We start from the raw sequence: 25,729 nt of genomic DNA, 5'->3' as shown, positions 1-25,729 counted from the left end.
AGTTCGCACATGCCGCTTCTCGGCAGCCCAGGGTTCGCCGGTTCCATTCCTGGGTGCGGACATGGCACTGCTTGGCAAAAGCCATGCTGTGGTAGGTGTCCCACATATAAAGTAGAGGAAGATGGGCATGGATGTTAGCTCAGGACCAGTCTTCCTCAGCAAAAAGAGGAGGATTGGCAATAGTTAGCTCAGGGCTAATCTTCCTCAATAAAAAAATAAATAAATAAATAGAAGGCCTATAATTTAAAAAATAATAATATTTTGGATGTATTTGAGTAAATAAAATGTCACTGAAATTAATTTCACCTGTTTCTGTTGTTTTTTAAGGTATGCTTTTGGTGAGGAAGATTGGCCCTGAGCTAATGTTGCCAATCTTTTTTTCCCTGTATTTCCTCCTCAAAGCCCCAGTACATAGTTGTGTATCCTAGTTGTAAGTCATTCTAGTTCTTCTATGTGGGATGCTGCCACAGCGTGGCTTGATGAGCCGTGTGTAGGTCCGCACCCAGGATCCTAGTGAACTCCAGGCCACTGAAGCAGAGCGTGCAAACTTAACCACTTGGCCACAGGGAAGCCCCCATCTTTTTACTTTTTAAATGTGGCTATTAGAACATTTAGAATTACATATGGTTCACGTTATAATTCTATTAGACAATGCTGCTCTAAAGCTTCTGTTTACTTTTTTTAAATAGTAATTTTTTTATCATGCGTGTAGTATTAAGAGTTAAATATTTTTATAAGGCTTGCAGTGAAAATCAGAGGTCTCACCACCCAAGCCTCAACCCTTTCTCCTAAAGGCAGCTTGTATCAATTTTCTTAGCCAGTTCTTTTGGTCTTTCTAAGTCTCTAAACAAGATGCTTATATTGCTACTTTTTATTTTTCAGTTTTAGGCATTGTCCATGAATTTCCTAGTAGGAAAGATGAAGTTTTAGTTCTTTCATCCTATACCACATGCACACGAACTTTCTCTCCATCCATCTTCCCATCTTCTCAATATGGTTGTATCACAGTTTTGCTTGTATCAAGATTCGTTATTTACATTGTTATACTAATTAAAACTAAAACATGCAGTATATTATGATTACTTTTTCTTTCTAGCTCAGCATCTTGTTTTCCCCAGTTAATAATTGTCTTGATTTTTATTTCCTTAGTTTTCTGTGTATTTAACACTGATTAAACCCTGAATCCTCCCACAGTTATGTAGCTCTCTTCTCAAAACTTAGGAACACATTAAGTGTTCTATCTATTTTAGTTGCTTGAAGAAATCTTCTCTGGCATTCTGTCGTTTGCTCCAGTATGGACTGGTTGCCTAATAGTTATCTTGGGAACTCCCGTCATCAGCCTTGTGATTTCTTTCAGCAAATGTGGAATCCAAGAAACAGAAGATGCAATATCTGAGCAACCACTTGGGTGGGTTTGGAAGTTATTTTCACTCCGAATTGCGAATTAATTCTACTATTTGCTTCTAACTTCTGCCTTTAAGAAGTTCCTTAGCAATCTTATTTCTCATTTTTTGTGTAATTCCTGTTAAGATGGTCCATTATGAGCCTCATGTTCTGAAATTTTATGGTGTACTCCTTGGTGTGGGTCTTTTTTCGTTCTTTATCCATTGGTCTTTTTAAATCTTGGAAATCGTGTTTTCTAGTTCTAGGATATTCTTTGAATTTTTTCTTCAACTCTTCCATCCCTTATTTTTTATTCTCTATTTCTGGAAGTTTTATTATTCAGATATTGGCTGTTATACACTGAGTCCTCTACATTTTCTGATCTATTCTTTCCTATTTTTCATTTCTTTGTCTTTTTGCTCTACTTTGCAGGCATTTTCTATGATTTACGACGTTTTCATCTCTCTATTTTGTGTCTAATTTCTAAGAGCCCTTTTAGTTTTATAAATGTCCTTTTTGTGCGTGTCTGTATCCTGTTTTAATTTTATGGATGCAATATTTTGTTTTTTTTTATGTTGATATAAATTGTAGGTTTTAAAGTTTTCTTCTCCTTACGTATTGTCCATTTCACCCAAATTGCATTACTCATTTTTTTCTTTCATACTAGGCATTTCCTCACATGTTTTGTGATCCTTGGCTGTCTGCTAATTGGAGACTCTCGGGTGGACTATCAACTATAGTTTTTCTCAAAAGTTAGTTTCCTGGACAGTTTTCCTTGGGGAACTCTCAGTGTCACTATCTTTAGGTCTTTCCTCTTGGTGATGATCAGATTCTCCAGAGAAGATACTTCTAATCTCCTTTCTGGAGAGGTACCAACCTGCCAGAACTCTAATAACCAAGGTGTGGGGGAGAAGGCTGAGGATCTCAATATTCAGTATGTAATTTTTCATTTACTTCTGCTTTTGATGTTTACCCTTAATTGTGCCTGATAGTCTGCTGTACAGAAACATTTTATTTTATGCTCCTTTGAATTAAAACATCCAACCTTCTTTCAGGGCTGAAATAGTGTCTTCAGTGCCTGGTGTAGGAGAGATCTGAGGGTCTTAATTTGTAAATTAGGTTTTAATCAGTCATGTTTTTCCAGCTCTACCTCTATTCCCTCTTCCAGAGGAAGACTGAATCAGTTCCTGTGGTTTTTGGAAGTTCTGTGATGTAAATGGGGCTGCTTCTCTGATATCCTCGCTGACAGCTTAGGCTTCAGCTTTCACTTGTCTGTTTTGTGAGTTACCAATTGTCTGTCTCGTTTTTCAGTACCAAAGCACTGTTGACTCTTCATCCTCCCTCTTTGTCCTTGTGAGTTATGACTTTGCTGTTTATTCTATTAAGGGGTAACACAAAGTGCATTTGGTGTACTAATATTAAATTTACAGCTTAATGATTTTTTAATATATGTATACACACATGTTATCATCACTCAGTTCAAGACAGTATTTTCATATGCCATAAGGTCCCTTCATGTCCGTTCCAAGTCCGTACCCTCCCCCTGTAATTACTGTCTTGATTTCTGTCATCATGGGCTAGTATTTTGCCTCTTCTTCAACTTCACTTATATAGAATCATATAGTACCTAGTCTCAATATGAACTCATTTGCATCTGGCTTCTTTTGCTCAAAGCATTGGTGAGATTCATCAATGTTACAGGCATCAATATGTATTTTTTTAATTTCTGTGTATTTTTATGTTGTATAAATAGACCACTGTTTATCCCTTCTGTGGGTGGGTATTTGAGTTGTTTTGAGTTTTTGCCTTTGGAATAAAGTTGCTGTAAATGTTGTTGTACATGTTTTTGATGTGCATATTCATTCATTTCTCTTGATTATACACCTAGATTATATTCCTGGATCATAGAGTGGCTGAATGTTTAGCTTTCATAGAAATTGCCAGTTTTCCAAAGTGGCTGTACCATTTTTCACTTCCTCTAGCAAAGCATAAGAGTTCTAGTTGCTGTCTTCCCTAATACTTGTCAGTCTTTTAAATTTTAGCCATTTGATAAGTATATAGTGGTATCATTGTGGATCCCATTTCCCTTAGGGAATAGTATATTCAACTCATTTTTACATGCCGTTTAAATATTCTCTTTTGTGGAGCACCTGTTCATGCCTTTTTCTCATTAAAAAGAATGGTTGTGTGTTTTTAATAATCTTGTTAGAGGCATTTCGGTAGTTTTAGGATGGAACAGAGCTAACTGCATGAGAGTAACCTGCCACCTTTAAATGAAAGTCAGGTAACTTTAAAGCTTCATCTAGATATTTTTTTCTCATTTCTTTACTCTCCAATATGTGATTCAACCTCATTTTTAATTAGCTACCTGTCATCTGAATTTATATTGTAATGAATTTTAGAATGAGACTTTGGTTGTAATCTGAAAGATTGATATATGATAGGAAACTTTTATTTCTTATAAGAAACTGGAACAAGAAAATTATTCAATAAATGTATTCTGATTTATTCACTTCTGTTTTTAATTAAAGAGATGTTTAGGACCAAGAACATTATTTATCCATTTAACAAATGCTTATTGAGTGCTTTCTCTTTGTCACATCTAATAATAGGCTTAGGGAATACAATAGTGAACAAGGCAGACAAGGCTCCTGTCATCTTGAAATATATTCAGGTAGGAGAAATTGATGATAAATAAGTAAACAAGATTATTAAAGATAATGTTTCCTATTTTGCAGAAATGGAGCAAGAGCCACAAAATGGAGAACCTGCTGAAATTAAGATGATCAAGGAAGCGTACAAGAAGGCCTTTTTATTTGTTAATAAAGGACTGAATACAGATGAATTAGGTCAGAAGGAAGAAGCAAAGAACTACTATAAGCAAGGAATAGGACACCTGCTCAGGGGAATCAGCATTTCATCAACAGAGCCTGAACACGTAGGCCCTGGGTGGGAATCTGCTAGACAGATGCAGCAGAAAATGAAAGAAACACTACAGAATGTACGCACCAGGTTGGAAATTCTAGAGAAAGGTCTTGCCACTTCTCTACGGAATGATCTTCAGGAGGTGCCCAAGTTATATCCAGAATTTCCGCCTAAAGATACTCCTGAAAAGTCACCAGACCCTCAGCCCTTTAGTTCACCTCGTCCGCACAGTGAAGAATATGGAAGCACTCCAGCTACAAGTTCAGGCTTGGTTCCCACAGCTAGTTCTTTATCCTTACCATCTCAAAGGCATCCAGCAGAAGCACCTCCTGCTTATACTCCTCAGGCTGCTGAGGGTCACTACACTGTATCCTATGGGACAGAATCTGGGGAATTTTCATCAGTTGGAGAAGACTTTTATAGGAATCATTCTCAGCCACCTCCTCTTGAGACCTTAGGGCTAGATGCAGATGAGTTGATTTTGATACCAAATGGAGTACAGATTTTTTTTGTAAATCCTGCAGGGGAGGTTAGTGCACCTTCATATCCTGGGTACCTTCGAATTGTGAGGTTCTTGGATAATTCTCTTGATACAGTTCTAAATCGTCCTCCTGGGTTTCTTCAGGTAAGCCGAAGAAAAGCATAAACATTATTTGAAATACGTGTGGGATACATCATTTTTGTTTAATACTTACAGTGTGTCCAGGACAAGTACAAAAAGATCATTATAAGTTCTAGTTCCTTTTAAATATGTTCCATGCAATTTATGAGCCTTGAACATCTGTTTGTGTTTGATAGCCTTTCTTTCTTTTTTAAGATATAAAGTCTTGTTTTAGTATTACATTTGTGATGATAGGACCTGAAGGGAATCAGAATATTCATCCTTAAAGTTTTAATTCTTTATCTGAAGAAGAAACTTAACTTTAATTTCAAGAGAGATTTATGTAGCTCATGTGGACATAATAACTGTAAATATCCACAAATGTCAAGCCCTGGTTGAAGGGCTGAAGTGGGCTAGACTAAACTCTGTCTGAAACAGTGGTTCTCAACTGGGGGCAATTTCCTGCAACCCCCCTACTGCCACATTTGGCAATATCTGGAGACGTTTTTGCTTCTCACATTTGGTGGGGGATGGTATGCTACTGCTGCGTATGGTGGAGAGGCCAGGAGTGCTGCTATACATCCAAATAGGATAGCTCCCATCAAAGAAGATATCCAACTCAAGATGTTAGTTGTGCCAAGGCTGAGAAACCCTGGTCTAGAAGTAGAGACTGTGATGATAATTTAAAATGGAATTCTAATGTTCCAAGCAGATAAGTTTACCAGGATAGCCTTTGTCCAAGAGCAAAGACTGATGCTAAATAAAGGTTGTTGTTAGGGCATTGTTGTGGAATTAATAAGGTATTTTGAAGGTGGTGGTCCAATTTTTAGAAGATTGGATATTGGTCCAGGGAGATAGGTTCCGGAAATGTGGGCTCAGTATAAATTGGGTATAATAAAGGAATTTGCATGGAAGGGAGATGGCTATCTGAGCAAGGCAGAGTCCAGATGATATGGTTTAGTTATAGCACTGGTTATCCATATTCATTTTTTTCTTATGGTATACTCTCGTCTCAGTTCCTCTGCAGCTTTTGCATGGAATCAACTTGAAAGTTGTTTGAAGATAGAGACTTACGAGGGGTGTGTGAAGGAGATGTTTTGAGGGCATTGTTGAAAGGAAGACTTCATTATTGGACAGGATGAATATTGTGAATCTCATAGGTGGTTTCAGGAAAGAAACCTTGAGGTTAAAAAGAGAAGGCTTATTGATTGAGATTGGGAGGGAGCTGATAAAAGCTATAACACTTTCTCCTGATCTGGTAATAGTACTGCATCGTAACAATGGAATTTTAAAAACCTTTGGGGCCTGGGCTGCTGGAGGTGCAGGAAATGAATATCAGAAATACTCTACCTCGACACATGAGCCCAACTGTTAAAATGACTTGTCCTCTAGTAAAATTTTGTCCTGTCTTGGTGCTTTCAATTTTGGTGGGTTTGTTTTTGTTTTTGTCTAAGAGAGTCACCTGAGCTAACAACTGTCACCAATCTTCTTTTTATCTTTTTTCTGCTTTTTCTCCCCGAATCTCCCCAGTGCATAGTTGTATACCCTAGTTGTGGGTCTAATTTTGTTTTTAATCTTGCTAATAATCTCTTTTTCTGAGTGTTAAATAAGAAGTAAAATTGTACCCAAAGTCTAATTTGTGTCTTTTTAATGGGCTTGCATTTGCATGTATTCAGATATTTGTAGCAGTGTCCTAAAAGGGAGTTACCATACGTTTACTGAATGTTTTTATTCTAAAAAACAAATGATAAACAAACTAAGTATTAGAAGTTTGTTTTTTTTTTTTTAAGATTTTAGTTTTTTCCTTTTTCTCCCCAAAGCCCCCAGTACATTGTTGTATATTCTTCGTTGTGGGTCCTTCTAGTTGTGGCATGTGGGATGCTGCCTCAGCGTGGCTTGATGAGCAGTGCCATGTCCGCGCCCAGGATTCGAACCAACGAAACACTGGGCCACCTGCAGTGTATCGCGCGAACTTAACCACTCGGCCACTGGGCCAGCCCCTAGAATTTTTATACTGTATTGGTCTATTTAGGAAATTAGAGTAAGATAATTTGGTTTTAAGTAGGCAGACTTAAATTCTAGAATCTCTAAAAGCTATTTTTCTCTTAGTGTTAGTTTTAATATACTTTTTAAACCTATTAAATCTGTAATCTCTTCATACAGAACTTGGTCATGAGATTGCCCTCTGGGGTGAAACTGGGAGAAATTAACCTATGATGGATGAGCTCACCAATCTGCAGTAATATGTCCTAACAAAGGTCTATAGAATAGTTTTGAGAAGATTGGGGGTACTCCAGTTCAGTCATGCTGACCAGGATATATTTAATCTTAGAGACATCATGGAATAGTAAAAGAAACCTTTCCCAAACCTTAGTCATTTAAGTATAACGTTTACAGTTTTTTGTCAAATCCATACCTCTGCTATTACTTTCTTAATATTATTTAAATATCTCATTGTTAATTTCATCCTAAACAATATCAACTGTGAAATGGAAGCATAGATGTTGTATTTTGTCCTAATTCATATTAAAATACATAACTGCTTAAATTTAAATAGTTTGTGTATTACGTGAAGTCATTTCACATGCCACAGATGGTTATATATTATACTTTGGAAAACGGTAATCAGTTTTATTGTAACCTGTCTCAAGTTTGATTTTTATAAAAGATGGAGAGTGGCTTTTGAGACAACTAAAAAAGATATTCTATAAAAGAAAAAGAGTTTGAAAATATTTATTAAGCATTTTCCAGGCAAGAGTCACTTTAGTACTCTGATCCATGCAAGTTTATAGTCTGTTGGTCAGAGATGATGGTAGCATACCAGAATTTTCCATCATTTATATGAAATCTTTCATGCTCTTTGACTGATGTTCACTACACAATGTTTTGATAATAGACTATTCTCCCAAGTTTTTTACTATTAGGAAGACAGTATCCTGGGCAAGGGGCACAATTATATTCTGGTCACTCAGAATTAACATAACAGTTTTCTCTTTTAGCTCTGTCATGTCTCAGATTCTCTTGGGCTTCATAAAATAATTATTCCATATTGTGAGTGCTGGGTTTCTAATTAAAATAATTGTTTGGCTTCTCTGGTGCCAGACTACATGTGTTCATAGCCTAGCTCCACTTTTTAGTTGTTGACTCTGAGCAACTTAATTAACCTCTCTGTACCTCAATTTTGTTGTACGTAAAATGACAGTACTAACTAGCTTCATGGGATTGTTGTGAAGATTAAATCAGTAAATACATGTAGAGTGCTTGAAAACAGTTCGATTTTATTTATTTCCACAAAAGGATTCTAATTTGAATAATAAAGAAAACTTTAATTTACTTTGACCATTTATTTAAAACTAGGCTCATTGGTTAACACTGGAGTATTTAAGGCCACCAGTTTTAAGGCTGTGTAATTAGTAGAGCATTAACATGTTTAGTATAGTTCTTGTCAGTAGTTTATGGGAAGATCAGACTAGCAGCTGGCTAATTTTCATTGGGAATTTGTTGATGCTGATGCTTCTATAAAGGTTTGTAAAACGCATTTCCACCTTTGAAATGTTTATTTTTTGATATAACAGTTTTAAACCTAAGTGGGAACCTAGTTCTATTCATTGATTTTTTTTTTTTTTAACTAATCCCTTCAGGTTTGTGACTGGTTGTATCCTCTAGTTCCTGATAGATCTCCAGTTCTTAAATGTACTGTGGGAGCCTACATGTTTCCTGATACAATGTTACAAGCATCGGGATGCTTTGTCGGGGTGGTCCTGTCTTCTGAATTACCGGAAGATGATAGAGAACTCTTTGAGGATCTGTTAAGACAAATGTCTGACCTTCGGCTTCAGGTAACTTGCATGATCATCTTCAAGTGAAAATCTACATTGACGTAAGAACTTCTGCTTTTAAAGAAACTGTAATAGGCTCTAATGCGATCAAATTAGGAGACTGAGAGTATATAATTTGCTTGTGTGTTCACAATTACAAGTTGGGAATTGGCTGTAAATAGTGACTAAATGCTGTGCACCTGAAACTTACTTAATTTTTAAAAAAGACCTTCTTTGTAATATGTTACTAGAGAACAGCACTGGATCTAGATAACACTTATTAAATACTAGAAACATTGTCAAAACTTCACACCTAAGTAAGGTTTTGAGGGATTTGTGTGTATTTACATGTATGTTTCTAAGGAGAATAATGAAACCCAATGTGAATAGAAATATTTTTTGTGATATTCTGTCAAATACCCCCTCCAAAAAAGTGGTTAAGATTGTGGGCTCTGGAGTAGAATTGCCTGGGTTTGGATTTAATTCGAACTCTTCCACTTAGTAGCGGTTTGACTCAAGTTATTGATCTTCTCTATGCTTTACTTTCTTTATCATAAAATGGGAATAATGACAATATCCACTTCATTGGGCTGTGGTGAAGATTAAAAGTTAATACATTAAGGCACTTATATCAGTGCCAGCAAGTGGTAGTGTTCTGTGAATGTTAACTCTTGTTATCATCACTGCTTTACTGCTCAGTTGGAAAAGTGGGCTAATGGGACTCAATGGGTGAAGTGAAGGTAATTTTAGCATTAACAGATGGGTTATGTTAGATATCTTAGGGGTATGATTGGCATTTTGAGGAATTTGAGGTTTTGGTTGAGGGAATTATCTTTATGCTCATGGTAAATGAAGGCCAAATAAAGAGAAAAGAAAGTGTGATTTAAAATATAGTCGGTCATCTTGTGAACTTTACTTATGTAGCGTTTTTCTTCTCCCACATGCTTATCTGTTATGGAGAGTTGAAATAGAGTATTACAGAGAGGCTTCCTGCAGGTGTTCTTGCCCATCCTAATATAGGACAAAAGGAGAAAAATATTTCTGATTGTGAATATTGACGGTTGAAGGAGGTTGACAGCATGATAGTATAATCTTTTATTCTCTCCTTCAATCAGCAGATATTTAGAATCTGATATTTAACCAGGTACTGTGTTAAATGATGGGATGGGAAGAGTGTGAGAACAGGAGACAACAAAGTTATGTATATAACAGCCCCTATTCTCAAGCACCTTATAGTCTCTTGAATAACTACAATACAGTGTGATAGGTGATGAAATAAAAGTATATACAAAGTGCAGGAATGAGGTCAGAGAGAATTTCACAAAATAGTTTCCTTTGAATTCAGTCTTGCAAGATTTGTTCCTGTTTTCTCAGGAAGTAGAATACACTTTCAATCCATTCCTATATTAAAAAGATCAAAGGTGATGGGAGCAGATTACCAGTTAAGTAAAGGGTCAGAGAGTCATCTTAGCATTAGGTTGTATGAATAGTCATGTACTGCATAACAATGTCTTGGTCAACAACGGACCATGTATACAACAGTGGTCCCATAAGAATAGTACCCTATAGGCTAGATGTGTAGTTGGCTATACTGTCTAGGTTTGTACATGTACACTCTATGATGTTCATACAATGACGAAATCGCCTAACGATGCATTTCTCAGAACATGTCCCCATCATTAAATGACACATGACTGTATATGAGAATGACATGGTGATCAGCATATACTTTAGCATAGCCAATGCTAAACATTTAAGGTATTTTAACAAAACGCATGATCCCCATACAGAAGTGTGCAGCCTCAGTGTGCTCATGGAGAGAAGTTTACGCAGACAGGAACATAGTCAAATGGATAGGGGTTCAAGTCTTAGCTTTACTCTTTGCTAGCTGAATGAAGTGACATTCTTAAGTATCCAGCCCTATTATAGCACCCTTTCTCCCTTCACCCTTACATTCATTGGACCTGTATTCTTTGACTTTAGGAAAGAAATTAAACCCACTTTTAGGTTGTGAGCTTATTTTCTTTGTTCAGTTTTATTTTTTGGTTGCATGTTATTTTTAGTTTGCTCGATTGTCCCAGAACTCCAGCTGTAAACAAAAGCTAGTTACTAGCTATAATTTTGACTTGTCTTTACTCTTGAGCATTTATTCAGCAAAATGTATGTAGCAGAATACCTTTAATATGAAGTGCAAAAACAAAAACCAAAGTCACTGTTCCAGTAATGAAGAGCAGTTAAATTGGACTCGTTTTGTAAATTGCCTTTAAACTCATTCAGTCTTGTATGTGTTTCCTAAAACTTACTATTTGTTGTTTAATTAAATTTAAATGTAGCTGCATCTAATTTAATGGTAACATATACCAACAACTGCTATAAATTTATCTTTTATGCTTTGTCTTTTGAAATTTGCTTTAGGCCATGCGCCGTGAACCAAAGAACTCAAATATTTGACGTTTGATGATGAGATAAAGTAAAAGTATAGGGGAAACACAAGAAAAAGTAGTTGTATTTATACACCATCAAACAGTGACATTTGAACAAGTGTATTATTAGAGCATATGGTGTGCCATAGCAGAAAGTCATCTGAGAAAATTTGCATTTGAGCTAAGCTTAGTCCTTTACTCCCTAGGCCAACTGGATCCGGGCAGAAGGAGAAAATGAATTCCAAATCCCTGGAAGAGCAAGATGTCCCTCTGACCAATTGAAGGAAGCCAGTGGCAGTGGTACTTCATTGGACCAAGGCAATAAGGATGTGCGTCCTAAAGGAAAACGGGGGAAAAAGGTAAGTAAAGTAAATAAAAGAGCAATAAGATGAGTGTGTGTGTTCTACTCTAATGGCACTTTGCACCAGTTTCAGTTACTCATAAGATGTTATCCCCGTTTGCTAAAGTGAAGCAACTTGCAGCATTACAGAGTGATCACTGGTAAAAATAATTAGAATCAGCTTTAATATTTCCCTTTCTGAGTGTTACTTAAACTGTTTTAAAAGACAGTCTATGTTTTTGAGGGTAGATTTTTTTTCCCAACAATTGTAAAGATTTGTATATTTATATTAATGATGCATATACTTTATTTTGTGTTCTCCACCTTCCTACATACACCAAGATCTTGAGGCTAGATATGCTTTTACCCTGCCATTTTTATTGAGTTCCTTATTTCTTCGTGAATGGTCAAGAGGACAGAGATTGGCTTTTTAAAAATATGTTTAGTAGTTTCTTCTTTCGTTTCTTAGATTCTGAGAATACAGTATGCACTAAATGGTAAATGTGGATTATAGCTCAGTAAGTATTTATTGAGTGCTAGAGTGCTGAGTGTAATGGAAAAAGTTTAAATTTCTCATCTCAAGGAATTTACCATGTAGTGGAGAAGATAGATTAACAAAGAGGTAATTTCTATCTAATGTACAGCCTAGCCTCATAGATATGTGTGAGCATATAGGTGGTGTGGGAAGCAGTAAAGGGGCTCCTCCTAAAGGACATTATCTCTAAGATGAGTCCTGAAGGATGAAGAAAAGCCATACAAATAGCAGATTAAAGAGGGTTCTAGGCAGAAGTGGTAATATAAGCAAATGTATGAAGAAAGAAAATAGCGTTGTGTGAGTATTGAATTACAAACAGATTGGTGGTGTTCATTGTGGTATTCCATATCATAAATGCTCAGTAACTAGCTTTGGAACGAATGAATATCACATGAATTTTCTATATTTACTTGCAAAGTGTTACTGTGATTTATGTTGAACGTCCTATACCAGCTTTATGAGGATGTTAGAAGCCCAAAATGGTTCCAAGAAATGTATTTGTTTTTTAAAATTTTTAAAAAGTTAATGCACGAGAAACCAAATTCAAAAAGAACAAAAAATAAGGTAGTGAAAAGCCTACCTTCTGTTCCTATTCACCAGCCACCTAGCTCCCCTCTCCACACTCATTGTTATTAGCTTCTTGCTGTTCTTCCAGATATATTTTATGCATATTCAAACATATGTAAACACACATATATTTATTTTGTATGTGAATATATATGTGTATACACATACATATAATTTTTAATACAAGTGGCAGCATGCAAGGTATACTGATTTGCTTCTTGCTTTTTCATAACAATACATTTGGAAATTTTTTCATTTCATTTTTTAAAATTTAATGTCTTGGTTAAAATCAAATTATATAAAAAGGTATGTACATTGAAAAGCTTTACTCCCACATTTGTCCCTGTCCATGTCATTCCCCCTGCCACTATAATCACTTTTATTAGGATCTTGTGTTTCCTCCCAGGGTTTCTTGAGGCAGATAAAAGTAAATGAAAACTGTTATTATTTTTTTTCCTTTGTTATACAAAGGGTAACATATAGAGTGTCCTGTATATCATTTTTTTATTTGATAATAAATTCTGGGGATCTTTCCATGTTAGTAAGTAGAGAACTTCCTCTATCTTTTTTACAGCTACCTTGTATCTCATTGTATGAATATACCATGGTTTCTTTAACCAGTCTCTTATTGAGAGGTATTTGACATGATTCCAGTTTTTTGCTATTATAAACATTGCTTCAGTGAGTAACTTTGTAGATCCATTGATTCATACATTTGTAGGCAATTCGTCAGATAAATTCTTAGGAGTGGGGTTGCTGAGTCAGAAGTTAAGTGCATTTGTAATTTTGATAGATTTTGCTAAATTGCCTTCCCTGTGATTATACTATTCAGCACTCCCACCAGCAGTGTAGGAGAGTACCTGTTTCCCCATAGTCTGGTCAACAGAGTGGGTGCTCAGTCTTTCTGTATTTTGGCAGTCTTGATAGATGAGAAGTGGTATATTTCAATATCTTAATTTGTATGGATTTTATCATGAGTGATGTTGAGCGTCTGCTTAAGGGTTCCTTGAATTTTTTTTCTGTGTGATGTCTGTTCATGTCTTTTGTCCATTTTTATTACTGGGTTGTTAGTCTGTCTTCTCAATTTCCAGGAGGTCTTTACATATTAGGGACATTGATTCTCTGTCAGAGATAGAAGTTGCAAATGTTTTGTTCAGTTTGTCTTTCGGTTTTACTTATGAGGGCTTTTCCCTCCATATAGAAGTTTTTAAGTTGTTTTATATTTTAAGTGAAGTTCTCTTCGTGTTTCTTTTGGACAGTTTGATTTTCAAGTTAAAAGGGTCTGAGTTAGCCTGCTCCTAAGTTCTTAGAATGAATAAATTTAGCTTTGAAATTTTGAGTGTTGTCCCTAGCTCTCAAAACAGCTGTTAAATTAGAAAATTTCACATATTTCTATGTTCCTCATTTATATTCAAATGGAATAGCAGGTTGTTCTGTGTTTATATATTTTTACTTGCTTTTACTTGATTTCTGTCAAAACCAGTTTATTTGAATACATCCTTCCTTAATGATTGAGTCATTTAACGAATCTTTTAACCTTACTGAGTACCATGTGCATACAGATATCTAGGGGATGGTAGTTGTATGAAGGAACTCATAGTCTAGTCAAGGAAAGAAAAGAGTTAGTCAATTTAAATATGTTTTGATAAATGCTATATTAGAGGTATGTTGGTATTTAAATCTTCGCACTCGGACCTTATATAAGAAGAGAACAGTTTTCAGCTTCCTGGCAGTTATGGTACTGTGCTTTATGTTATAAAATGTGCTGGTAACTAGATTGGCTGGAGATATTTTCATTAATTATATCTAATATTTGTTGGCTTAATGTTTTATTATTTATATTTATATAATATAGATATATTTATATTTTATAAATATATTATTTATATTTATTATCATTTATTATTTTTCTCCCTCTTAGTACTGTTTCACATTTTGAAACATTTTTACTGTTTAGGCTAAAGATACTTCAAGTGAAGAAGTTAATTTGAGTCACATTGTACCCTATGAGCCAGTTTCAGAAGAAAAAACAAAGGAATTACCTGAATGGAGTGAGAAAGTGGCTCAAAACATTTTGTCAGGTATTACAGTAATGTTAACTTTTTTCCCTTATAATGTGAAATCTTTGGAACCTGTAAGAGAATATTTAGAAAGATAATACTTTGTATTTTGGTTCTAAATGATCAGTTTATAAATATTTAAACAAAAATAGAAGGAAAGAGACTCTTAGAACATCACATATTATCATATAGGTGTAAGTTCTTTGTCTGTTATTCGCTGTTTTACTCTTGGGAAAATTGGTAGTAAAAAGCTTCAGGAATCCCCAAACTCTCAGAATAGCTCTGAACATAAAATTAGTTATTTTCCTTTCCCCTTTGAAATTCCCCCTTAGTTGTTTTCTTTTCCCCCCTTCTCCTCTACCACAAAATGATGAGATATTCATCAATCTTTGAAAACAAAGCAGCACTCCTAATCATACAATTATGCAGGCATGAGATTTATAGCCAAGCTATTTGCAAAGTAGGCCCTACTATTTAATTATGGCTAGAAAGAGCTTCAGGTCAATTATTTTAAAACCAAAATGATCATTGCTCATATATATCTTTCTGCTTTAATTGGTTAACATTTTAACTTTTCAGCTATAGTAGCTCTCAGATTTAGACCTTCTATTTTGTGTTTAAAAACATTACCAGTCACTATTCAGTAAGCCGAATTCATGACCTATTAAAGGGATCTTGACCAGTCATTTAAAAGACTGTCAATATAAGTTTCTGTCTCTGTACTAAAAACCCATGAAAATAATAAAGGTGTCTAAAGCACAGGAAATCTTTGGTGTGAAAAACCAACAAGCTAAAATAAGTGAAAAATAATTAGCTAGGTGCTAACAAAATATTTTGCCCAGTATCAAAGAGCTGCTTGAGACAAGAAGAAAAGATAAAGCCAATTTTTTCAAATATAATTGTAATAGTTGAAATGGACCCTTGAAAGGAGATTTTCAAATAAGTTGTAATGAAAAACCTTCACTCTTACTACCATGCCCTCTGACTTTATGCTAAGCTATTGTTAGGTCATTATTCAGAAAACTTGCCCGTATCCACGCGTATGTAGATAACTAAATTCAAAGATCATTTTCTTAAGTTTTTTGAGTTTATACTGCTATAAGATTGTTCCGTTTACTATCGCTGCATAACAAACCATCCCAAACTTAATGGCATGAAACAATAACCATTTCTTTATGCTTAGGAATTCTGTACATCAGGTATTCCAAAAGGTCACAGCAGAGGTGGCTTGTATCTGCTTCACGATGTCAGAGCCTAGCTAGGAAGACTCAAAGGCTGACTAGTGACTAGTAGCTGGGGGCTGAAATCATCTCAAGGCTCCTTTACTCACACATGTGGCATCTGGGTTGGGAGAGCTCAAAATCTAGGATTGCCAAATAGAGTGCCTATACATGGCCTCTCCCTGTGCCTTGACTTCCTCACAGCATAGCAACCTTTAGCTAGTCTGGCTTCTACCTGGTAGCACAGGATTCCAACGGTGAATGGTCCAGCAAACAGGCAGAAGTTGCATCACCCTTTCTGACATATTCTTGGAAATTTCCAGTGTCACTCGTTACAAGCAAGTAACAAGCTTGCCTAGATTCAAGGGGATATGATACAGACCCCACTTCTCAATGGAAGGAATGTCAAGGTCATGTTGAAAGAACATATGGAATAGGAGATAACTGTTTTTGGCCATCTTTGGAAAATACCACATGCCACAAAGTCTTAGGCTCCTAGGTACCACACAGATTCCACACACTGGTTCTATTCAGAGAGGCAGAGCATCTTAGAGATCCAGCTAATACTGGGGAGAGATCTCTTTAGAGGTTGCAAAAGAAATCTCAGCAGTGCATCATTTGAAAATGAGCAAAAGCTACATTCTGGTAGCACTTAGAGACCTTCTTTACTACTTGAGACCTCAGTGTCTTCAGGCTTGTAACTCTGTTCCTTTTCATCCTGTACCCTCAGGGCTAGAGTTCTAGCAGTAGCCATAATAGTGGGTGCCTATCAGAGTATGTCTCCCTATATGCTCTTTAGTGGGTATAATGAAAAACAACTAGCTCACCAAACACTTAAGGTACTGTTACTTAACAGAGAAAGGTGCAGAAAATATCTAGGTCCTACTCCAAGGAGGATGATCTATCGAGAGACTGTTTCTACCTGACCCATGCAGGCTCTGTACAAAGATGAGTAAACAGGCATCTAAATTGAGCTCATTCACCTTATCCTTTGGTTGCTGTCCATTGTCAAAGGATGAGTAAATATCAGCAAAAGCTACAGTCCTAGGTTTTATGAATGTAAAAGGTAAAAAAAGTGAAATAACTGCTTAAAATTTACCTGTGTAGTCTATTGGCTTGAGAAGCCTTAAACTTTAAGAAGGCAGCTGCCACACATTTTTTTTTTTAAAGATTTTATTTTTCCTTTTTATCCCCAAAGCCCCCTGGTACATAGTTGTATATTTTTTAGTGGTGGGTCCTTCTAGTTGTGGCATATGGGATGCCATCTCAGCATGTCTTGATGAGCAGTGCCATGTCCATGCCCAGGATCTGAACCAGCGAAACCCTGGGCCACCGAAGCGGAGTGCATGAACTTAACCACTCAGTCACAGGGCCGGCCCCCTGCCACACATTTTAGATGGAGAGTCTAGTAAGCTAATTTTGGGGGAGGTAGAGGACTGATAACAATAGACTGATTAGAACACCATACTGGGTTAGGTTTATGTTAGATCATTTTCAGTCATCTGCCAACCTCTCATTTATTGAGCAAACATTTGTTGCCTGCTATATCTCAGCAATACTAGGTGCATAGGATGCAAAGATGGACAGAGTAAATCTATATCTGGCACTCACATGACATTTAAGAGACCTTAATAGCTACTGATGAATATTGTATTTCCTTATCTTCTATCGCAGTGTCTGCAGTTTTAATGTATCACCTCTATTCTGTTCTTCCGTAGTGATAGCTTGTTCATAATTTGCATCTAGTATTTCTCTTTATTAGTCTTGTGACTTTTCATTTGTTTAATTTCCATTTATTTTTCTCAGTCATTGATGGACGCCATTCCTCTTGTTACAGAGTTTCGTTATAGCAGTATAGTCTACTTGAGCTCTTCTTTGTTTCATTGTCATTTATTTTATGATTTATCAATCTTCCTTCTTCAAGTTCAGCTGGTTTTTTACTTCTTAGAACTTTTCCATCTGTAAGTTAACTCTAAAAACAATTTTTTTAAATAGACATCTTCAGTTGCTTTGTTGTTATGAGAACTCCTGGCTGGAACCTGTTTGCCTGGGTTTGAGACATGGTCCTTCCTCAGTGGTAGGGCAGTGGGAGTAGGGTTGGCGCTGGAAGTGGACATGTTGACTGAAACAGAAAGAGAAACATCAATTTTTCTAATCAGTTGCTAGTTGGCATTTTATGTTGTTAGCATTTTTAAATAAACAGGGCTGATTTTCACATCATCACTAGATGCCTGCTCACTCATGGGCTGAACTAATTATGTAAAAACCATGCCACAGACATGGGGAAAAGATACATATTTTATATGTTCAGCTTGAAAAGCTCATTGTTTCAGGGTGTAGCCAAAAAGGAAATATTTAAAATTGTAAGTTCTCTCCAGAGGAGGGTAGCACTTTCCTTCTCGTCTTCAGGGAAGCCATTATCCTTATATCTTTTCTTTCTTCTCCCATCTCCTTCCCACTTCTTTCCCCACATGCTTCCTGGCTCAGGGCCTTTTCTCGTCACTAGAGAAGTCTGCCATCCTGCTTTCTCTCTGACAATCTCTCCTATCATTCATGCTGCAGGAAGCATAAGCAAAGCAAAAGACTAGAGCCTGCTTTCATGAGAAATAGCTAAACCATCTAGGCCTCTCAGTTTTCTTCTCTCAGGTTTTTTCTTCTTATGTATTCTTTGGGTGTTCTCCTATCTTTGCCATTCAGGTTTATTTTGCAAGCTAAAAGTTACTGAGATTGAAGGATTTGGGTTTGGGATTGAGGGAGGAACAGGACCCCCTCCCTTATGCCTTTAGCCTAAAGCAAGCAAGCAAGAGTTCAGCCTTGGTGTTTGAGATCCAGGTTTGTTGGTTTCCACTTAAGCATTGTTTGTGTCTGTCCACCTCAGGACTTCATGGGGGACAAGTGGTACCTGGACTAAGGCTGAAAGCACAAGGATACCTGGGTCCTCTAGTCAAATACCATCTTAATGACACCAAAACCCAAAATTAGTCCCTAACTATAGTATACTATGGTAAACAACATATAGAGATAACTACAAGTTGTAGTGGCAGTGTAAAGAATACAGACTTCTATTATTGGGTGACATATGGCCTAAATATTGAGGGATGAATTTTCTTAGAAAAGGTATATATTCTAGGCAAAAGACTATAAGTTGGCTTGAAAGTTTATGGCATTTGGGATCCAAATATTGAACTCCTTGTTTTTCCTGTTGATCAGATATTTATTAAAGAATTTAAAGGTATAATCAGCCATAATATTGTGCAATTTTAAATTTTCCTTTAAAAAGGTGCTTCCTGGGTGAGTTGGGGTTTAGTCAAAGGTGCTGAATTTACTGGCAAAGCAATCCAGAAAGGCGCTTCTAAACTTCGAGAACGGATTCAACCAGAAGAAAAACCAGTGGAAGTTAGTCCAGCTGTGACCAGGGGACTGCATATAGCAAAGCAGGCTACTGGAGGAGCAGTGAAAGTCAGTCAGTTCCTAGGTAAAGTAGATGACTTTACTTCTTTTCAGGTAAATTAACAATAGTCTCTTAATCCAGGTCAACGTAAATGCTCATTTAGGTGATTTAACCTTTAGAGTAAAGAATTAGGACAAAGCAGTTTCACCTTGCTATTCATAGTGTGATCTATAGACCAGCAACATCAACCTATCTGAGAACCTTAGAAATAGTTCAGGCACTTGGCACACCTACTGATTCAATATCTGCATTTTACGAGATCCCTAGATGATTCTTATTTGTGTATTAAAGTTTGAGAAACACTGGTTAAAAGGTTGTTTTAATGTGTTGGAGAGTAGACTGTGCCTTTGAAAAGGAATGGTTCTGAAAGTATTTGCTCTCCTTGAACATGACATTCTTTTAAGGACAGCTCACAGTGCAGTATTTGAGGGTCAAGAGAGAGGAAAGTATTGCTTGAGTAAAGCTGGCTTAGTGATTCCTGTGTCAGCCTTCCCAAGCCATATACTGCCAACCCCTTCTTTGAGAATCACGGCTCTAGAGTTTGCTATAAGACGGTCACATAGCTCCTTAATGGATCATTATATTTAGTAAGATTATCTGTTTGATATTTAGTATTCTTTTGAATTAGATTTTGATTTATTTACTTTTATATAGACTTAAATATCTTATTACTATTTCAATGAGAGATTTGCTGATGTGGAGAGAAAGTATCCAAATACTCTTGGCTGGAAAACAGGAAAGGTGGACTTGCCAGTCTTGCATTGCAGTAATCACATAGAAAAAGTGGATGGTTTTTTTTTTAAGCAAATTGCCAAAAAGAACATTGTATTTAAAAAGCAGAGTTTAGACCCTACAAGCACATCCTTAAACCAAACAATAGCCTCTGTTTAAATAATAGCCAGCCCTGGTTCTCATTCTTAAATAGAAATAGTAACAGCATGCCTCAAAACAACTTTAGATGTTCATGTAAGAATTTTGCTGAATAAGAGTGGTAAAGCCAAGGGAAGAATACATTTTTTCTAAGTGTTTTTTTTTTTATGGTTGTATTAGTTGATGGAGTTTGCACTGTAGCAAATTGTGTTGGAAAGGAACTAGCTCCACATGTCAAGAAGCATGGAAGCAAACTTGTTCCAGAATCTCTTAAAAAAGACAGAAACGGAAAGTCTACCCTGGATGGTGCTATGGTCGTAGCAGCAAGTAGTGTTCAAGGTAACATAAAGGCCCAGAAATTTGATGGGGGAGGTCTGTTTTCTTAGGGCTTGTTTTACTCACTTTTAAATATATTTACAGGATTTTCAACTGTCTGGCAGGGATTGGAATGTGCAGCTAAATGCATTGTTAACAATGTTTCAGCAGAAACTGTACAGACTGTCAGATACAAGTAAGTTGAATTTTATCATTTTAATGACTAAGTCTCTTATAGCATTTGTAAAAATCCAGGACAGTTAAAATGATTATATAGTTAGTTTTGTTAAGTTATCTGATAAAACAAATTTTTTTCACTTGCTGTTTTTCTTAGGTAGGGAGAAGAATAATATTTTTAGAAAATTAATAGAATCACTGTGACTTTGGCTTATATTACTAATTGTTAGAAATATTTGTTCATCATTAATGGAAATGAGTTTAATTTAAAAAAAAAAAAAGCCTGAACTTTCTGTATACCTTTTTAACTGCATGTTCTTGATGGGTGATGTTTACTTATAGTTTTGATGGGAAAAACTTGAATTATAATTAAACTATTGTACCTTGTTAATTTTAGCTCCTTCTGTGTACAAAGAATGTTAAATTTTCTCACATCTTATTGACTCTACCAATTTACGTTTGTATTGGAATGGACAGATGGTATGTCTCCTGTTTCATATGTTAAGAAACAGACAAACAGAAATAAATGACTTGCCCAAGCCCATCTGATAAGTGGTATTAAAGATGAGACTTAAAACAGGATCTTCTGATTTTAGCTGTTTATTCTGTCTTTACAAGTACTAGAGGAATCAAGGTCTAAAAATCTAGTATAGAGGACCTAAGTTGTTTTCTTAGCTTTGAATTAAGGTTAGATCTTAATATTTAATGTTTGTTTAGAAAGAAAAAGTAATACTAATAGTGTTCTCAACTCTTGATTCTTTTGTATTAATTATCCACTCACAACATTTGAGTTAATACTTATATATCAGATATTGTGTTCAGTGCTTTTCATAAGTATTATTTAATCTTTAACACTATCTCCATTTTACAAATGAGGAAACCAAAGCAGAGAGCCATTAAATACCTTATTAAAGACTATATCCCTAATGAGTAGCAGAGCTGGGATGTAAGCCAGCTCTGTCTCTCTCTATCATGCAGTGTCAGAGAACGGTGCTGGGCCACCAACCCCATTGATGGGACAGCTGTGCAAGTTTAGCATCTAGAGTTATTTTCCATCATTGTCTAGCATGTGTTTAGATTCCCTTCCACCACAGTAAATTACCTTTAGCTTAGGAAATACTTAGTTTCTAGCCTAAGTTGATGTGATCTGCTCAGTCTGGGGCATGCATACCTTTAAATCAAAGCAACATGGCATGTCATCTTGGAATGGCAATTTTACCAAAAGATTTGGAAAAGAAAATACAGATTAGATGTGAAATTCTTTTGATGCAAATGTAAAATCCAAGTTTCCCAGCTCACCTCTTGCTACTTGTGGCGTTGACCTCTGACTAATACTAACTCTTTGTTATGCTCTGATGTTAGTACTTGGATGGATCGATCATAATTAGAAAAATAGTTTCTTTTGTTGCAAGAACAGGAGATAGTCAGAAGTGCCTTTTAGGCCAAAACTGAGTTATTTTTAGATTATCAGTGTCTTTTGTTAGCACAGATAATTAGGCAGTCATATTAGGAAGGAGGAAGTGCTTTGTCCATTTCCTACTTCAATGAAAAAAAGTACTTACCTAAGTATAATTATTCAAGGTTTGAGATTCACATAGCTAGGAAGTACAGGATTTTGGTGTAAATTTTGTATTTCTTGTCCTTAGGAAAACTTAATATGATGAATAGGATATTTTACTGGTAGTTATGAGCTAATTTATTTCTATTATGGTATATATTGCTGTTCTTTTTTATTCTTTCCTCCAAAGATTCGTAGAGTGAAAAAAGCAAGTAAGTGAGAATTTAAGTAGGTTTATATTTCTAACTATAAAGATACTTTAGTTTTAGCAGTAATTTAATGAGAAACTTGGAAAGATAGAGGGGCAGTGGAGAATAAAGGGTTTTGTCCAAGTAATACCGTTTTCTCACTTATGAATAATCTGGATTAGAAGCAGAAATTGTCTTTTAAGAGAAGAAACTGTAAGTATTAAACCAGTAATAACTTAGTGATATTTATCACTGAAGAAATTAAAGAGCTACAACTTTCATTTAATTTAGTACTCTCTATTTACATAAATTTATATTTATTTGTATTTGAGTGTAAATGTAATAAATTTATATTTATTTATGAATTTACATTTGTTTACACTTTGAGAAAATATTTGATGGAGTGAGCATTTGTGTTTTTGTACTTGAATCCAACTGATGATGATAAATAAAGAAAATTTGTATTCTTATTGCCTATGATAAATTATTCTTGTAAGTAGTTGTTTTAAATCTGCCTTAAAATAAATGTATAAACTTCCATCTCTGATTTCTGGTGGTAGTAGAAGCCAGTATAGAGGATTATCTTTTCATTTAGGCATATTTAAAAGCACATTTTATTAAAGAAGTATATTCTTTATGCCTTTTATAGTTTTGATTATGATTCAGGATTATGTTCATTGATTATGAATGATTTACCTAAGGATCTATATAATTAATTACATTCTTAAAATTTTTAGGTAAATGGACAGGAGCTATTCATTAAGACTTTATTTTTGTCAGTTACATTAATACTTTTGTCTTATTTTAGATTTAGGAAAATGAAGACCTACAAGAACAATAAAAAGCAATAAGTAACTTTAAACCTGCCATAGCTGATTGCAGTATAGTATCTATTAAATAATTCATCACTCTTCTATGTAGCTTCTAAATATCACCTTTAAGCTTTTTTTCCCCACTTTAAATTGTTTAGAGGAAAATAATATAACTTCAGTTAATTAGGTGTATTTTTGTTTTCCCCTCAGTAATATTTTATCTTAGAACACATTTGTGAAGAATGAGCTTAATAAAAATATTTTCCTATAAGGAATTCAGTCTTTTAAGGCACGGTATTTTATTGGTTTGTTTAGTGAATTTTAATTAAAATTCCCCTTAAGTTTGCACTGGGTAAAGGGACAGATTCAAATCCATTGAGGGTAACTCCTTTGGAAGATATCATATTACTCAAAACCAGTTCTATATAACGTCTACTCAGGAGTTACATAGGATCGGTTTGCTCTTTTCAATATGATAACTAAAGAAATATTTAAACACCATTATTATGTCCTTTGCTTATTTTGTCTTCTAAATGCTACAAGTTCCTTTAACAGTTTCATATATAGTATGATTTCCACATCCTTCATTCATCACTGTTGTTCTCAAAATATGGAACCCAGAGTTGAATCTAATATTCCAAATGTGTTGTGACTGGATTGAATAGTGGGATTTGCCTCCTTTGTTTTGGTCATATTTAGCACTTGATAGATATGGCATACAAGACACAAAATATATCTTTTTAGTAGCTGTTACTTTATTGACCCATATCAAACTTGGGGGGTTATTTTAATTTTTAATGAACCGTTTTTTTAAAAAATCTGGACCATCATCTTATTTTTGGACAATTGCTGTTTACACATAAAATTAAGAACTTGACATTTACCCTTGCTTAATTTTACTCTGTTGATTTTGACACATCATTAAGTCTGTCCTTCATTTTGGCTTCAGATTTTGGTGTTTGTCGTATTGGCCAGCCTTCTATTTTGTGCTATCTGTAGATTAGAAAGACGTGTCTTTTTTACATCTTAGACTTTTCATGGATAAGGTCTAACCACTCGCTTTACTGTAGCCTCTCCCCTGATTGATTTTGCTCCAACATTTAACGCTTATTGAGATTGGAGGGTCAGCTCTACAAATCTCCTAGCAATATCCTCATTTAGCTCACCTTTCAGTTTTGTCTTATCAGACTACTTCCCAAGGTTGTTGTCTTCCACACCCATTCAATAAGTATTAGTTCTAAGGTTTTACTCTGTGCTCTAGTCTTCTCTGCTCTACGTGGATATCATCTCTACCTGTGGCTGTAGTTACCACCTATATGCCAGCAACTCTCAAATCTATGTTTTCTATTAACTGTTCTCTTAATCTTCAGGCTCGTACATCCCAACTACATACCACCACAGCTATTCACTCACTAAGTCCTTTTGTTTTTTACATTCATCTCTTTCTCTCCAGCCTCATTAACACTACCTTAGAAGCGATCCTCACCATTTCTCATCCAGTTCACGGCTTGTTTCCTAACCCATTCCTCTGTCTCCAGTGTTACACCCTTACAGTTTACAGTGCAACCTGAGTTAGATCTTTCTAAAACACAAATATGGTCATACCATTCCTGTTGATTTCAAGATAAGGTTTAAACTCGTCAGCTTGACCTACAAGGTCATTCATAAATTGGCCATAACCCATCTATCTTTGATAGACTAATAAGAATCTATTTTAAATATTTAAGGTTAATATTTCTTCGAATAGTTTTGAAGATTGCATGTAAATTGAATTTTAGGCAGATTTATTTGAAAGTTGTTATGACTGAAATTGTGCTCTAATTAATGAAATCTAAAATCACTGCCAACGTGCTGTCTTTGTAGACATTACTAAATGCATTGGAGAAATTTCTGAAAAGTCTCATTCAAATTTTAAGTTGAACTACATTGACTTACTTAGAGCATACTTTATATTCATTTTTTATTGTTATTCAATTGGAAGTGTTACTCAGTATATAAAATCTAATTTAATAAGCTCTAATTAAGGTTAACTTTAAAAACTAAGAAATCAAAAATACGCTTTATCTTTTTGCCAGAGATAGGCTTTCTATGAGTTTTTAGCAGTGTAGTTTGAATCTAAATGAAGAAAAGAACTGAGCAGTTATTTATCAAGGAAGAAAAGAATAGATGCCTGCCAGGAATACTGGTTCTAAGACCATTTTGGGAAGCAGAGGTGATAGGTGAGGATATATTAAAAACATAACACAACTGCTGAAAAGCTATTTTACAGGGTCTTTAAAAATAATTATACATTTAGTACTATGGAATTTTCAAAGTACTTTAACATATACCTTTCATTTTATGAGGTAAAGAGGAGACTGATGAGGTGCAAAGAGATCGAGACTTTATTGCTTATTGTCATAGTTAGTATTAGAATCTGCTTTTCTAACTCCTAGTTTGGTACTTTTTCCAAATTAACAGAAGTTGCTGCTGAAGTGGGGATAGCA

General features: G+C 35.3%; 1 protein-coding gene across 4 annotated transcripts in view; it reads left to right on the top strand.

The window, feature by feature from the left end:
• SPART (spartin) overlaps positions 1-25,729 on the top strand; it is a 35,039-nt gene that overhangs the window by 5,527 nt on the left and 3,783 nt on the right. For all 4 annotated transcript variants that reach the window (XM_070578016.1, XM_070578013.1, XM_070578015.1 and 1 more), the window contains 7 exons: positions 4,122-4,933; positions 8,551-8,748; positions 11,357-11,509; positions 14,550-14,673; positions 19,153-19,347; positions 20,374-20,532; positions 20,614-20,704. In XM_070578016.1, the coding sequence (XP_070434117.1) occupies positions 4,124-4,933; positions 8,551-8,748; positions 11,357-11,509; positions 14,550-14,673; positions 19,153-19,347; positions 20,374-20,532; positions 20,614-20,704 (1,730 nt within the window). In that variant the 5' untranslated portion in view covers positions 4,122-4,123. The remainder of the gene's footprint in view (positions 1-4,121; positions 4,934-8,550; positions 8,749-11,356; positions 11,510-14,549; positions 14,674-19,152; positions 19,348-20,373; positions 20,533-20,613; positions 20,705-25,729) is intronic.

This window comes from Equus przewalskii, chromosome 16 (genome assembly GCF_037783145.1).
Source record: "Equus przewalskii isolate Varuska chromosome 16, EquPr2, whole genome shotgun sequence".
Classification (NCBI taxonomy): Eukaryota; Metazoa; Chordata; class Mammalia; order Perissodactyla; family Equidae; genus Equus; species Equus przewalskii.
This window is presented reverse-complemented; position numbering and strand designations above follow the sequence as displayed.